The sequence below is a fragment of the Geospiza fortis genome, unplaced genomic scaffold, assembly GCF_000277835.1.
Source record: "Geospiza fortis unplaced genomic scaffold, GeoFor_1.0 scaffold381, whole genome shotgun sequence".
NCBI classification, from domain to species: Eukaryota; Metazoa; Chordata; class Aves; order Passeriformes; family Thraupidae; genus Geospiza; species Geospiza fortis.
Window position 1 is genome coordinate 1,253,890 of NW_005054348.1, and position 14,401 is coordinate 1,268,290.

Genomic DNA, 14,401 nt, shown 5'->3' on the forward strand with positions numbered 1-14,401 from the left:
CACTCCACACCCCAGCAAAATATAAAAAAAAATACCTGTTTAAAATGAAAAGTGAAAATAATGCTACCTAAGCAAATAAACTAGGTTGTCGTTTTATTTTTGAAACCAAAACCATTCAAGCAAACTATGAATGTCAGTGCTTTAATAAATTGTCAGAGCTAACCATACTATTTTACAGGGAAATGAAACCTCAGAGCACAAAATAACTACTAAGTGCCTAGAAGAAACAGAGCATTACACACATTCTTTCTCAGGAAATTCCAGTCATTTTTCACTATTGCCTTTGCTACTAGCATTTATCTGGTTCAGAAGAGTCAAGTAGGTATACTCAGATAGATGGATCACTGATCTCACAAAGTATGGAAATTCTCATTTTGGGATTCTTGCACTAAAAATGTAGGTATTTATTGCAGAGCAAACCTTGCACCTTTAATGCACACTAATTGAGAAATAGCAGTAAATCCAGTAAAGTGCACACAGTTATTCTTTCTTAGGCACAAGAAAGCTGCTTATTGTTCTGACTCAAGTCAGCGTGAGATTTTGTTCATAGTACTCAGCCATTACATTACTGCTAACTTACCTGTTATATAACAAGAATACCTATTATATAAACATAGCATTCAAGAGATTACACAACACAAAAGGCAAACCAGCACTCTTATAAGCACAGCATCTTAATGATTTCTAATGCAATGAAAAGTAACTGAGGACTGAAAAGACCTCCTTTTGCAGGATTCTTTCCACTAGAAAACTGAGGTCACACTGAAACCAGTTTATAGCAACAATTTCTCAAAAAATTGCTATACTTTCTTCTACTAAATGAAATGAAGCACTGTTATTTTAATAAAGAGAATTGATGCTTCTCTAGGAAGGTAATAGTGCTTCAGGCAAGACAAATTATCTCGTATCTTCAAACTTTTTTTAACAGTTGCTTCAAACAGATATGAAGCTGTCTATATAAGTACTTGGCCTATGACTTACAAATATAAATGCAAAGGCAAAATTTATGTATTTTTCATAGAAAGCACATACAGATACCAAATGTCAGTTCTATTAATTTATCAGCAAGTACATAGTAATTCATTTTACTACCATCTTGGCTTTCAGAGACTTACTAAAAAGAAAAATATAGACATTGAAAACATGACCTTGTGTTCATCTACAAACCATTATTTTCAAGAATGTTGTCCTCTAATATTAGTATATTAATATGCAAGAGACACAAGCAGATTCCTAATGCATTTATTTAGAAGTCATTGCAGCAGGAATCTATTTATGATTTACTGAACACCATCTCTCTCTGTTGGTATAGCTGTAGCTCTGTATCTTCTGCTAGTGTTGGCATTTAATAGGTGCTGAGAGCACAGTAAACTACTTTGCAAACAGCCAAGAGCCACAAAATGACCACACTCAGAACTTCATCTTTCCTGTGCGCATCTCAGAAGACTTTTGAGTATAGAGCACTGTAGACCAGAGCAGCTGCCATCAGTGTTATTTAGGCAGGGGTGTAAGTGTCCAGAATTCTGACCTTCATGGTTATGCACAGAAAACATCAGTAATCTTTTCCAGAAAATGCCAGATTACCACCAAACATAGTATGTCTCATCAGTCAGTGTGTCCTACAAAAATCTTTTTCTACTCACATCAAGTGCAGAAAATAGTCCAGAACTAGTGCAAATATTCCACCCAAGACCCCTACAAAGCTCTCTTAAGTCTGCCCTGTTCCCAGCAGAATACCCGAGCTCACATTGTCTAATCATTCTGCAGAGGTTTGTTCATTCTTCCATGTTCGCGGGGTATGATCTCTGTATTAAAAGCAAATATTCTCCTAACACATGGCCCCAGCACTCTGCTAAAGACAGTGCAAGAGAAAATCTGCAAGTTGATTTTATGATTTAAAGAAAAGTTTCAGTACTTCATGTTCAAAAATCGAATGTTTTTTCATTCACTGCATTCTGCCCTACAGTATCACTTTATCACACATTCCCCTAGACTTCCTTTAGTTCATGCCCCTGCTCACATCTGTTGGGAATAAACAGAAAGAAAACTGTTGCTCTACTTTACACACGTGGCCATACACAGTTATCACTGTACATCCTGGAGATTGGACTGTGATTTTTGACATTATGCCTGTGTATGTCTGTTCTTTTAATTTTTTTTCCCTGTGAATTTGCTTGCTCCTGGTTTCAGTATTCACAAAGTAAGGGAAGAGGGGTTTAGAAGTCTGTATCTGCTTACTCTGGTAGCACCTCTTCTCTCAGATATGCTTGTCATTTGCTTGGAACAAATTGTCACTGCAGAACACACTCTGGATCATCCATGGGACTGCTCCCAGACTTCATTTCCCAAATATCATTTTCAGTCTAAATGCCTGGCATTTCATGGGACTGACTACTCTACATTAGTTTGGTTTCTTGAGGCATCCCCATAAATATCAGAGGCATGCTTATGTCCTGCCAGCTTTCTTGACTGATGGACTTATGGTTAACACCTACTTGTCTTTTGCCTGTGTAACTCCTATGTTTACAGTCACTCTTCCTCAAAAATTAACAGGATTTGAGCTAGAGCATAGCATTCAGATGAACACTATAAGGTGCATATGGAACACTCAATTACAGCATAACAAATCAAATTAACTGCACTGCAGGGAACAGTAATTACACTACTATGATTTATTTGTAAATAACTATTTGTTAGTAAAAAATTAATTCCTATTAGGAATAATAATAAAAATTCTTATAGGATTTAAGTAATTCCTATATCCTTCATTTTCCAGACTGCTATTTCTTGTCCACCAAGCTCAATAATATTTTATCTTCAGCTTAAAGGTCTGTCACAGCATATTTTAGCTCAGGGCATACACCTGAGTTTGATTATTTCCAGACACAATCAGCCTACATCCAAGTCATTTTAAGACCTTTTGACAGTCTCACCCAACATAGTCAGGAATGCTCAGAAAGTTTATTTGTTCAGAAGAAGTGATCAAGCTTTATATGACACATTATGAGATTCTCAAATTAAAACACCCTTGTAACCCTATACTGACTCACAGCACATTGAAATTGCAAATTTGCAACTCTGGCAAGCTTCAGTGGACACTGCAAGTGCTTATAATTTCCAAAAAAACAGACATTCCCATAGCAAAGGAGGAAAATTCAGTATAATCATGCTATAAGCATGTGACAGCCATGAAACCTGTGGTACCATAGGAAAAAAGCACTATTTTGCAAGATAAAGAAAAGTGAATATTTAATAACTTACCCCTTCTGCTTTTTCTTCTGTGTTAGCCAGCATTTCCTGGAGGGCCCGTACTGACAGAGACTGCTCCAGCACAAAGGTGCAGATGGACAAATCAGGTGGAACATTCTAGGTAAAAGAGAACCATGAGATCACATTAGTAACACATTTGTCTAGTAGCTCTTTCCAGTGGTTCTATTTTGCCTCACCATCCATGGATCTGAAAGATCTAATACATCTCTGAGGCTATGAAATCCAGCCACATACTGGGCTGCATCAGCTAAGTTTTAGCCAGTAAAGGGAAGCAATGCTCTGCTCAGCACGTGCAAGCGGATACCTGGGGTATCAGGTCCCCTCTAAAAAAGAAAAACTCTCAATAAAAGAAGAAACCAATTAATTTCATCAAGTTCAGCAGAGGATCACCATGAATGTCAGGGCTAGTGCACTCCCCCTGTGTGTCTGCAGAGAGGAGGAGAGGGATTTTGCAATTCTCTTCAAAAATCTAATAGTGATTACAGGGGAATAGAGGTAGACTCTTCTTGGATGTGTCCATGGAAGGAATAGGGGCAGCAATACAAGTTGTACAAAGAAAATCAGAGAAAAAAACTGAGTGGAAAGGCTCCTAAGCAAAGCAATGATGGGTCTGCTTGGGCATTAGCACAGGGAACATGTGTCCCAGACATTATGCTAAGATTGTGAGGAAAACCAAATTCAGTCTTTAGGCTACTGGTAGTTAGCCAGAGCTCACGATTATCATGAAGGTCAAGATGAATTTTCATAGCAGAAATAGTGGACACCAAGTATCAAGGCCAAGCCAGCATTTTCAAAGCCTTACAGGGGACCATACTTCACCACAGGCTGCTATAACTGGGATAAAACTCAAAAGTCTTACAAAAATTATTAGTTAACTTGACATGCTTGAAATACATATCATTGAACTATTGAAAAGTTAATTTTCCAGACAATCATAAAAATTCATATAAAATTGAAAGAGGTTTGTAATAGCAATGTCTAAGTTACAAAGTAGCAAAGTAAAATTAGATTTTATGTGGGGAACTTTTCTTCTGTTAATAGAACATGCAACTCCTACGCACCTTTACTTGCCTCCATAAATTCTTTTGCATCCCTTCTCTATTTTCTTTTCATGTTAGTTGCATATTTTAGCTTAGGAATACTTTTATTGAGTGTTCGAATTCAGTTTTTTACACCATGAATTCTTTTGCTGCTAAAGCTGTAAAACTGCACGCTTACTCAAACTGTGTACAAAGTGAAGAGACAACTTCCAAGGCTAAATTGTAAAAGTTATTTGCAAAATCTTCCCCCCCCCAAAAAAGTTTGTTTTCTCAGAATGCCTCACAATCTTACTAGTTTATTATATTTCTGTTCATCCCGACTAAACACAGCAATTCAGGTCTGTTTAATACATATTAGATCTTTCATTATTTTCCAATACCTATATTTCAATTAAATTAATGTAAAATTGTACTTTAAGTTTCAGCCAGATGAAAAAGGTTTTAATAGCATCTTCTGTTGCATGGGTTTTGACTGACTTATGCAATGATACTTTGGCATGAAATATTTTTTCAGCCAGCTCCTTCAGAATCAGGTCTCTAATTATTTATCAGTATTCTTGTTACCATTTTTCTTATGTAGCTAGTCAGACACTACAACAGTCCTTTTAATGGTAAGACTGAGCCAAAAAACAACCAATTAGATTGTCTTCAAAACATCCTTGTAATATAAGTACCATCATAAGCCCTTTTGTTACAAAGCGGGAAAGAGAGCACTCAGAGATCTCAGGCTGCAAGGTGCTGCCTCTACTCAGCTAACATAAGGACAGTTTTCCAGTCTAGAAAGCCTCACAGCCTAACAGTGCAGTTCACCCTTCAGTCTGCCCAGTTAAACTGAGAAACAAGAGTACAAACAAAAGAGAAAAGATGCTCCATACACTGTGCTCAGAAATGAGTCAAGGCTAACTTTTCTGCATCTATAACCAAATCAAGTCTCCTTAACAATATTACCACTGTTACTGCTGTCATTTAAAGTAGCATTTTTGCTGGCAGAACATGTCTCATGCATACAATTTTGGACATATCAAATGTTTTATATACTCTACAATATCAAAAATCCTGCATTGTTCCAAACACCGATCAAACCATCCAAGTGTCCATCTAGGACACTCTTCCTTCATCCATTTCATTCTCCTTCAAGACAGGTATGAGCACTTCCTTTCCTACCCATTAAGACTAAGGCATGAAGTCCCAATGAACACTTTGCAGCTACTCTCATTGCAGATGAGAAAGGCGTACTTTTTGCTGCTCAGGATTAAAAAAGGAGAAATGCATGAGATGTTTTGCTTTAATTAAGTGAAAGAAGTATTGTGTTGCAGTCTAGCAAAATGTTAGAGCCAATTTTTTCCATGAGGCAAAAGGGAGAGCATATTATCCCACCTCATCTTCAATGCATGAATGCCTGGGTACTTGGTGGCCCTCAGAGAAAAATGTTCTTCCCTTAAGAGCTGAGGAAAGATGCGCCTACTGATGCTTGCAGGGAGCATGTGATTTAGACCTTCCTCTCTGGCACTTCCTCAGCCAGCTCTGCTCTACTGAAGATCCAACAGGCATGACTGCATCAATCCCAGCACGTACAACAATCAAAGCATGGAAAAACAGGGGACAGATGCAGAACTGCAAATGTATTTAGCTCAGTTAGAGCTCTGCTCATCCCTCTACACTTTATTTCAATTTCATAGTTTTTAATGCTATGGATTTAAACGATGAGGCTTTGGGGCTCAGACACAGACTGAAGTTTCCTCTCTTGACTAGCCCCCTCCAAAGACGATAATGCCAAGTAATTTTAAAGCTGTCATTTAAATATAAAAAAAATTATTCACAAGTGTTTTTCCATCTCTTCAAAGCATAAAATAAAAATGAGGAAAGAAAACCAGAGTCTTTGCCAGACCTCTGACTATCTATCTTATTTTCTGTCAAATTATCTCACACACAGACAGAGGATGGCATATGAAAAATAAAGGTATTCTATGGCAGTCTAAGATTCTCTACTGAAAAATATTTTCATGCACAGTACATAGCGCATTTTAGTACCCAGCCTGGAGAGCAACTGCATATTGTAGTGGCTGCAAGGAAAACCTGTAGCAATTTGTTTTCAATATCAGGCTTTTTTGAGGACCGGTGAAATGTGTTGGCAGATATTTCAGTGACTGCTTTGCTAGATTATAAATACACTATTAAATAATTCATAATTTTAAAGAAAGTATTTTGCTACATGTCTAACAACCCACAAATGCACTTTTAACAAACACCAAAATTACCAGGTTTAACTAACAGTTAAATGGTAATAATACATCTCTATTTTGATAACAGAATACAAACTGTAACCCCAAACACTGATCAGCTCAAAAGCAGAGGTCTCATCAGATATAAATAACCATATTGGCAATCTTCAACCTTCTTTGTCACCGATTTTCATCATATTTATATTTGCTGCAGTAACTTTTTAAATGAAGACATAGAAAATTAATTCAAATTCCAAAGCGGAGATTGGTTTGTTTTGTGACAGAGCATATAATGGTCTTGGACAATCCAGGGAATCTGTATCACTTCAGTTCATATGATCAGTGGAAAATTCTAATAAGCAATGGCAGTATTCAATATAATTTATTTTCAGTTCATTTCTGACACATTTGCAAAATCAATCATACTTAAATGGGTTTGAATATAAAATATACTCACTGACTTATAAGGTAAATAGTAGTAACTCCAGTTTATCTCAGTATTAATTAAAGCATTACTGATTTGGCTGCCAGTTTATGTTTAGATTTGCCCTCTTATCAATTTTTCTTTTTAGAAAATCTACTCAGTCATAATTACAGCCTAATATGCAAGTAGTTCAATTTTTTAAAATGTTACTACATAAATAAATAGAAATTGAATATTGCATTTCAAAAGGACACTGAGTACCTCTAGGAGAAAAGCAACAAATTATTATTAATACCTTTTTCTATTGTTCCTTCATCATGGCTTGTAATAGCCCAATCAGCAAAATTAGAGAGGTTAAAATAAACGTAACGGTCATCTGGAATTTTTAAGGCATACCCATTACTGAAGTAATTACTGGATTATTTAGAAAACTGGTGAATTCCTTATTCTTCCTGTCATTTTAAACTACATTTATTGTGGACACTAGTTTTCTGTAGTAATATTTGCATATTAAACTACGCTTTACTCTGTGGGAGGCAGATTTGCAAATTAGGTAATCATACCCTTTATTAAAAAGGTGTTTCAAGTAAAGCTTTTGAAATATATTTCAAAATAACCCTAACTGCATTCCAACCCACAGGTGAATCATGGGTACTGGATGTATTAATTATCCTCAGTTTAATTTTCTAGAGAATTTCTATTTACACACTCCAAGGAAAGCAAGAGACTGAGACACAAAACTCAGTGCTGTTGTCATTACTCTGACAATCACATGGTGCTAACAAGCCACTGGAATGTACATCCTGCTCAAATAATACATTGCATATAATCTTGTGAATGTAAACTGAACTTCTGCCTCTCATAAATATTAGTACAAGACTGAAGGATAATAAATTGCATCTGAATTCTGTCTCTAAGAATAGGCAGCTTCACCTCAGCTTTACTTGTCTTCCTAGATATTTGCAAGCTTCTTATTTTTCTAACCGAATTCCCAATTAAATGGACTTGCAGGTATTTAGTTTCTAACTGTATACGGAGAATTCACACAGCAGTGCCTAATCAATCACCTAATTAAGCAGCCTGATGTCAAAAAATGAGATGTAGGTGTTCATAACTCTTTTTAATGCTAGCACATTTACTAGAGGCCTAACCTCAAGAATCCAAGTAGGAGGACTCAGAAAATTCATTTTAGTACAGAATTTAAGCAAAACATCCCCTATTTGTGGGAGTAGCCTGAAAGAAACTGAACTCATCAGCTATTTTCAAGTTACATTTCAATTTATACATCTCTATCTTTCTGGCAGCCCTTTCTATTTAAATGAGATTCTGTCTGGTGACAGTGATGAAACACAATCAATATAACCAAGGAAAAACTTCAGTTTCCAGGACTCTACATAGAAGGCCCAGCTTTCCTTGTTTTCAAGCTTGTCATCGAAACAATGGACCCAGAACAGAAATATATGGGTCTGACAAACCAAGTCCCGTCAGCCAAACAGAATGAACCATATTCATCAAATCCCAAAGCAGAAAAGACAGAGAATGAATTATGAGCCTTACAGTTTCAATTCTGTAGAGTATCAAGTAACACTGTCCTCTCCCTAGAACTCCTCCAGGAGCAGTGTCAAGCTTCCATGTGTTTACCATGAGCAGACTGTGAAGGTTGCCTGGACACCTCCTACAGAAAGTTTGCTATCAGCTGCTTCTGACTATTTCAGTCTGAAACCATCACTTTCTATATGAGGCTTTTATAGAACATTCCATCCCAAGCAGTTGTCTCCCTCAAAAGCAGAGAAATTCTCTGCATTCAAAACTTTTTATCTTATTCTACTTAAAACTTGTAGCGCCTTCATGTTTTTGGAAGAGCAGTTTGACAAGGAAGTGGCTTTTTGTCACAAGCACACTTTTCACTTTTTCTAGGAAAAACTTCAAAAATCCAGGCACATTCTACTTCCTGAAAAACATCATTTTCACATAGTGCAAAGTTACTTGTTAACATCTGAAAGCTCAAAAGAGTCCTTTTTGCACAGGAAAACTGTTTCAGCTGTTTCAGCAGATAGAAACTGACAGGAGGATACAATCAGAACAGGCTCTAGAATTAAAAATAAAAAAGAAGGAAAGGAAGAAGGAGACAGACAAACATAGGGAAAAACAGCTAGTGGTGGAACTGAGGTCAGACATAAATACATTGCAATCATTCCATTTTCAAATCTTAAAACACAAGACAGCTCCATGCCCTCAGCGGTTCTCTTGAATTGTGTTGGTTGCCTATGCCACATGCTGATCTCCTTGTTAATCTGACCTAAACAACCAACTGCTTTAATTTTCTTAAAAATACTCTCTGTGGTCACATATATGAAATTTCACCATCTTGTCCAGATCTCCAGGTGCAGAAGTCTCCCATAAGGGAAGTGTTAGATTTAATAAAACCAGCAGTGGAAGAAACCTTGATACACTGAGCGTACTTTCTGTTGATACATCAAACACTCTTCTACAGTAGTTTTTGTCTGATTACAGGGAGTTACTAGTTTTTATTCTCTATTAGTTTGCACAGCAGCGAAGACAAAACTCCTTCCTCACTTTGATTTTCAGAGAGTGAAATGTCATCTGCTGGTCACTGTGTAGCAGAGCTCATTGGCAAAGAAAATTGTGTGTGCCTGAAACTTAATCTGTACAAACTTGAAGGGATAAAAGGAAACTGCTTGCTGGGGTTTTTCCTTCTCACAATCTTCTTTAAAAATCCATAAGAAACCTACTTCTACTTAAGATATACTTACTAAAGTACAATTAGAGTATTTTCCTTTATACTGAAAACAGAGTTTCATCTTACAATTTTTCAGTTTTTGCTCTTTGGAAATAGCTTTGATCCTGAAATCTGTCAAAGGTCTTGAGGCCATTATTAACAGAGCAGACTCTTAATCACTTGGAAGCTGTAATTCCTGGTAAAGTATTTGCTTTCTGTATAGATTAAGGGCTGCATACATTCCATCTTTAAATGGATAAGAGGCTTTTTCCTCTTACCCTCCATCTCTTCCCTCTAGTCTCCTTTCTAACCTAAGGACATAAACCTCACATATCTACATTACTGAGAGCTGTTTCCTTTTTTATCTCTTTTTGAAAATTTAAAAGTCTTTGCAACAGATAGAAGTGATATTAGATAAGCAGCCATACAACTACACTGCAGCATTGATGGATAAACTTGGTCAATCGGCTCAACTCCCATCACAACATTTGCTGCTGTAGCCAGAAGCTTAGATGAACTTAATTAATAGTGTATCACCCTAGTGCAGTGAAAATGTGTTACTTTTTAAGGTAATTAGGAAAATTTCATGCTGATTAATAAAATAAGAGAAGCTCATAGGATCAACAGCACTACAGAGGGTCTAGGCACACATCCAAATTAACAAAACATGGTTTGTTTATCTTCATATTAATGCTGAAAATTCTATCTTATTATGCTAATCTTATGTGTATAATTCAAAACTTTAATGTTCTCTTTTATTCTTAGAGATTATGTTGTATTTGTGGCTACTGCAACAAGTAATGGAAAAATCTAGGATGATTATTATCATGGGAGGGTACTGTTGCTTTAGAACCTGGAAAGAAGCACTCTACCCTTAAATTCTTGTAGCATCAGAAAGATGACCTTTATAAAATACTATTTTGTCCTTCTCTGAAAAACATACCAGATAGCCAAAAGGAAAATCTTCCTAATCCCTGACCAGATTTAATATAAACCAAATACATTACAACAGTCATATTTCTAAGTAGCCACCCTGTAACCTTTCAGGATCAAACAAATAGGGCAGACATGCACATGTTTTGTGCGTGTAATAAGTGGCACAGCCTGACCTGTGTCAGTGGAAGTTCTTGCCCTTGCATAATAACCAATAGGCCATTATTTGCTGAGATTCTCTTACTCTTAAATTTATCCCATATCTGAAATCGTCACAGTAGAATTTTCACATTTAAAAGTACATCCAAATAAACATAAACACTAATCCTTCCAGAATACCAACTGCTATGAGCAATTCATCTACATTGCAGTAAACATGAAAAACTATGTCTAAGAAAAGTAAAATCTGCTTATTTATCTCATAAATTATCAACTAAAAAACATAACAGACATAAAATTTTAACTTTTAAGGATTTTGTTGTAGGTTTTAACTATTATATTTTCCATTGTATGTTGCTGAAATCAGTGGTCAACCTGTGTACCTAAGAAAATCAAATATTGCTCAGTGGGGCACTGGGAGTTTATGCTCTGATTCACCTCTGACTTGCCCTTAAATGAAGGAAAGGAGGTGCATCATCAGCTCTCTCCTGGGCAAGACAGTTTAAAATTATATTTAAAAAAATACATTACCTTCGAAGATATATACATCCACCTCTGAAGGGTAAAGCAAATCAATCAGAATCGTATATTGAAAGTTTTTTAGTAAAAAAAAAAAATCTATATTTAATAATGAAGTTCTTGTAGTTCAAGAGAGACTCTAGCAGATAATTTGGGCCAGGGACAGAAGGATTTGAAAAGTCCTAAAAGCAAAGACTGCCTGCCAGGAAAATTCCCGGGAATTAAGGACTTATACTGACAAGGTTCCACTGCTGATAAAAAGTGCAATCATACTTTCAGGAATAAATATCTGTTTGGAAAAAAAAAAAGCTAACCATGTATAGAAACTGTGGCTTATGTATCAATGTCTAAGTTTTATGTATCAATGTCTAAGCTTGCCTGGGCATGGCACTACATCTGAACATCCACTGCATGATGTGAAAACAAACACTTGTTTTAGTATACAGCCCTATTAACTACAAAATCAAAAAGAACACTTGCAAGAGTAATTTGTCCTTAATATTCAAATTTTGTTCTTTCTTGGTATAGGGTGCCCAAATATTGCTACTAAGCTGTTAAGATAAAACCAACTGCTGCTTTAAATAATTTTTTACTTGTCATTCAGTAACACAGAGAACGAACAGCTTCCACAAAGTAATGTCTAGACAGAAATACCCACATGTATTTCCCACCTGCCTCAGAAGTGAATTATGCAAGAAGTAATAAAGCAAGAGGCTTAAAAATTTAGATATGGTAAGGACAGTCTCAAGGACCTAAACAACCTGTGGACTTTTTTTCCTGCTACACTTGAGTACATGTTCAGTGAGGAGTTAAATGAGGAGGAGTATAACAAGTTCACAGATATCACCCCTCCATGAGAGTATGGCATTCATTTAGATCACTGACCAACCTGGAGTTTCCTCCTTTATCACAGAGTCAAGATCTTTTTCAAAATTTCACATTCTGACATCAGATAAAAAGATGACTACAGAACTTTGCAGACACCTATTACACACAAGAACATATCATTTTCTAGATGGTTCTAATTTTAATTTGCCAATACCTTAACTTTCAACAACCCAGGGAAAGATGTTTCACTCCCTTACTCAGGTCCCTGTCTATGCTGGGGTTTAAAATAACCTTTCAATTGTCTGGTATTGGTTTATTTTCTAAAACACAGACAAAAAAAAACTCCACATAATTGTAAGTTCTTCAAAATAACCAAAATTCTTTTTCATTAATTATTCTAAGGAATTCTCCTTTTCTGTAGACAAAAAAAAATTAGTAAGAATTATGTAGACAGTTATGTGTATCACCTCCGTGATAAAATAGCCAGAAACATGCAAAACAAAAAGGAATTATTTTGCCAATTTGAGCTAATGAAGACTTACATAGTCATTAATCTATTATGCATTTTTCAAATGTATCAGCCCAAAGAGGCTTAATTTATTGTTAGTGTACTTCAGACCAAACAAATCAAATATCAAATAGGGCACTCAAAGCTTATTAAGTTTTATTCTTAAAACAGCTAATCAAACTAGGCACGTTTCTTCTTTAAAAATAAGACCTTATTGCAATTTGACTTAATTTCTATTGGCCTTTTTATTTGCTAATACTCTGTCAACTTACATACACTAGAAAGAGAAATTCTGTATTGATGGGCTTTCTAAGTTATTGAATAATGGGCACTCAAATGGTTTCTTAGAAAGTCAGCTCATATTTCATACTGCACTGAGCAGAATATTTGTTTGCTTTCTGGGACCTCTGTCCAACCTTCTCATGCAAGTCCTGTGCTAGCCCTGTTTCTTCTTCTCTCGCAGTACTCAAAATGCCACAGAGATTTGCAACTTTCCTTCATGTCGAAATAGCTTGTCCCTGCTGTTTCCTTTAAAGATCAATACATACCTTGGCAGGTTAAAGCATCTTAAACTATCAAAACTAATTCATCCTACATTATCTAAAGCCATTTGAACAACTCTTGATTTTGATCTGCAGTTCTGTCAATTATTGCCTTATCACCAGCTGTAAACTTTGTACTGTGCAAATATAATTGGTCAATACTACAAGAAACACCAAGAAAACCTGAAATTCTTAAGTGCCTGTTACCATTAAAAGACATTTAGATGTGGGATAGAAGCAGAGTTTGAAGTATTAAGGGAAGATTGTATCAGATGTTTGAAATCAGCCTGGTGACAATGGTTTCCTGATTTTTAATCGCATGTAAAAAGCCAGTGCTCATGAAAAAGCAACACTTTTGTGCAAGGTGTCTTCGTAAATATGCCAAGACAAGAGTACAAATACCTGGAAGATGGAATAAACTTCCCACTCCTAAATATATTCTTTATATACAGTAGGGAAGAAAAAGAGAACTTGGAAGGAGTTAAAGCTCCATAATATCCATTAGCATTATTCACATATTCACATTCATCTCTATTATGTACAGGTTTTCAAACAAACAGCAGACATTCAGCAGTTATTCAAATACAATTAAACACTCATGAAAAGCAGCCTGAACTGTAACCTTGAGCATTTAGATAATCTTCAGGAGCATAATAACTTATTTTACCATCTGGCCTGTATTTTTTTAATGCAAAACAAAGCAACTGTTCTTTCGTTTGTGAAACCAGAAAAAGTTAATCTTGTATTTGTACATGGTAACCCAACAGTCAGCACTAGGAAAGTTACTAAAACAACTTGCATTTGTATTTCAAACACAGGGTCACAAAGCACACATCTTCAAACTCCAAACTACTTCCACTTGCCCAACTTCCCTCATCCAATTCAGACTATTTATAAACTAAAAATCCTAATTTAGTGATGAAAATATTCTTTTTATGATAGCAAATCACAGCATTTGTCAGTTGCTACAAAAGCACAAATAATCTTCCTCCTTTTTCATGGGGAAGTAAACAGGAGGTAGAGTCTAAAATCTTGAAAATCACAACCCAAAAGGTCTGTCTCAAAAAGTCTTAAGAAATAAACCAAAAAATATTTTATATTCTCTTTTCCATGTTGTTTCAGATATGATCAACATTGGATACCTCAAACACAGATTTACTCATTAATAGGCCACATTTCTTTGCCCTAATTTCTGACAGCCCATTGGGCTAAGATT

General features: G+C 35.8%; 1 protein-coding gene across 1 annotated transcript in view; it reads right to left on the reverse strand.

Annotated features, from left to right (window-relative positions):
• The window catches only part of RYR2 (ryanodine receptor 2), a 284,661-nt gene that overhangs the window by 261,994 nt on the left and 8,266 nt on the right, over positions 1-14,401 (reverse strand). The window contains exon 3 of the mRNA XM_031058757.1: positions 3,262-3,366. Within this exon, the coding sequence (XP_030914617.1) occupies positions 3,262-3,366 (105 nt within the window). The remainder of the gene's footprint in view (positions 1-3,261; positions 3,367-14,401) is intronic.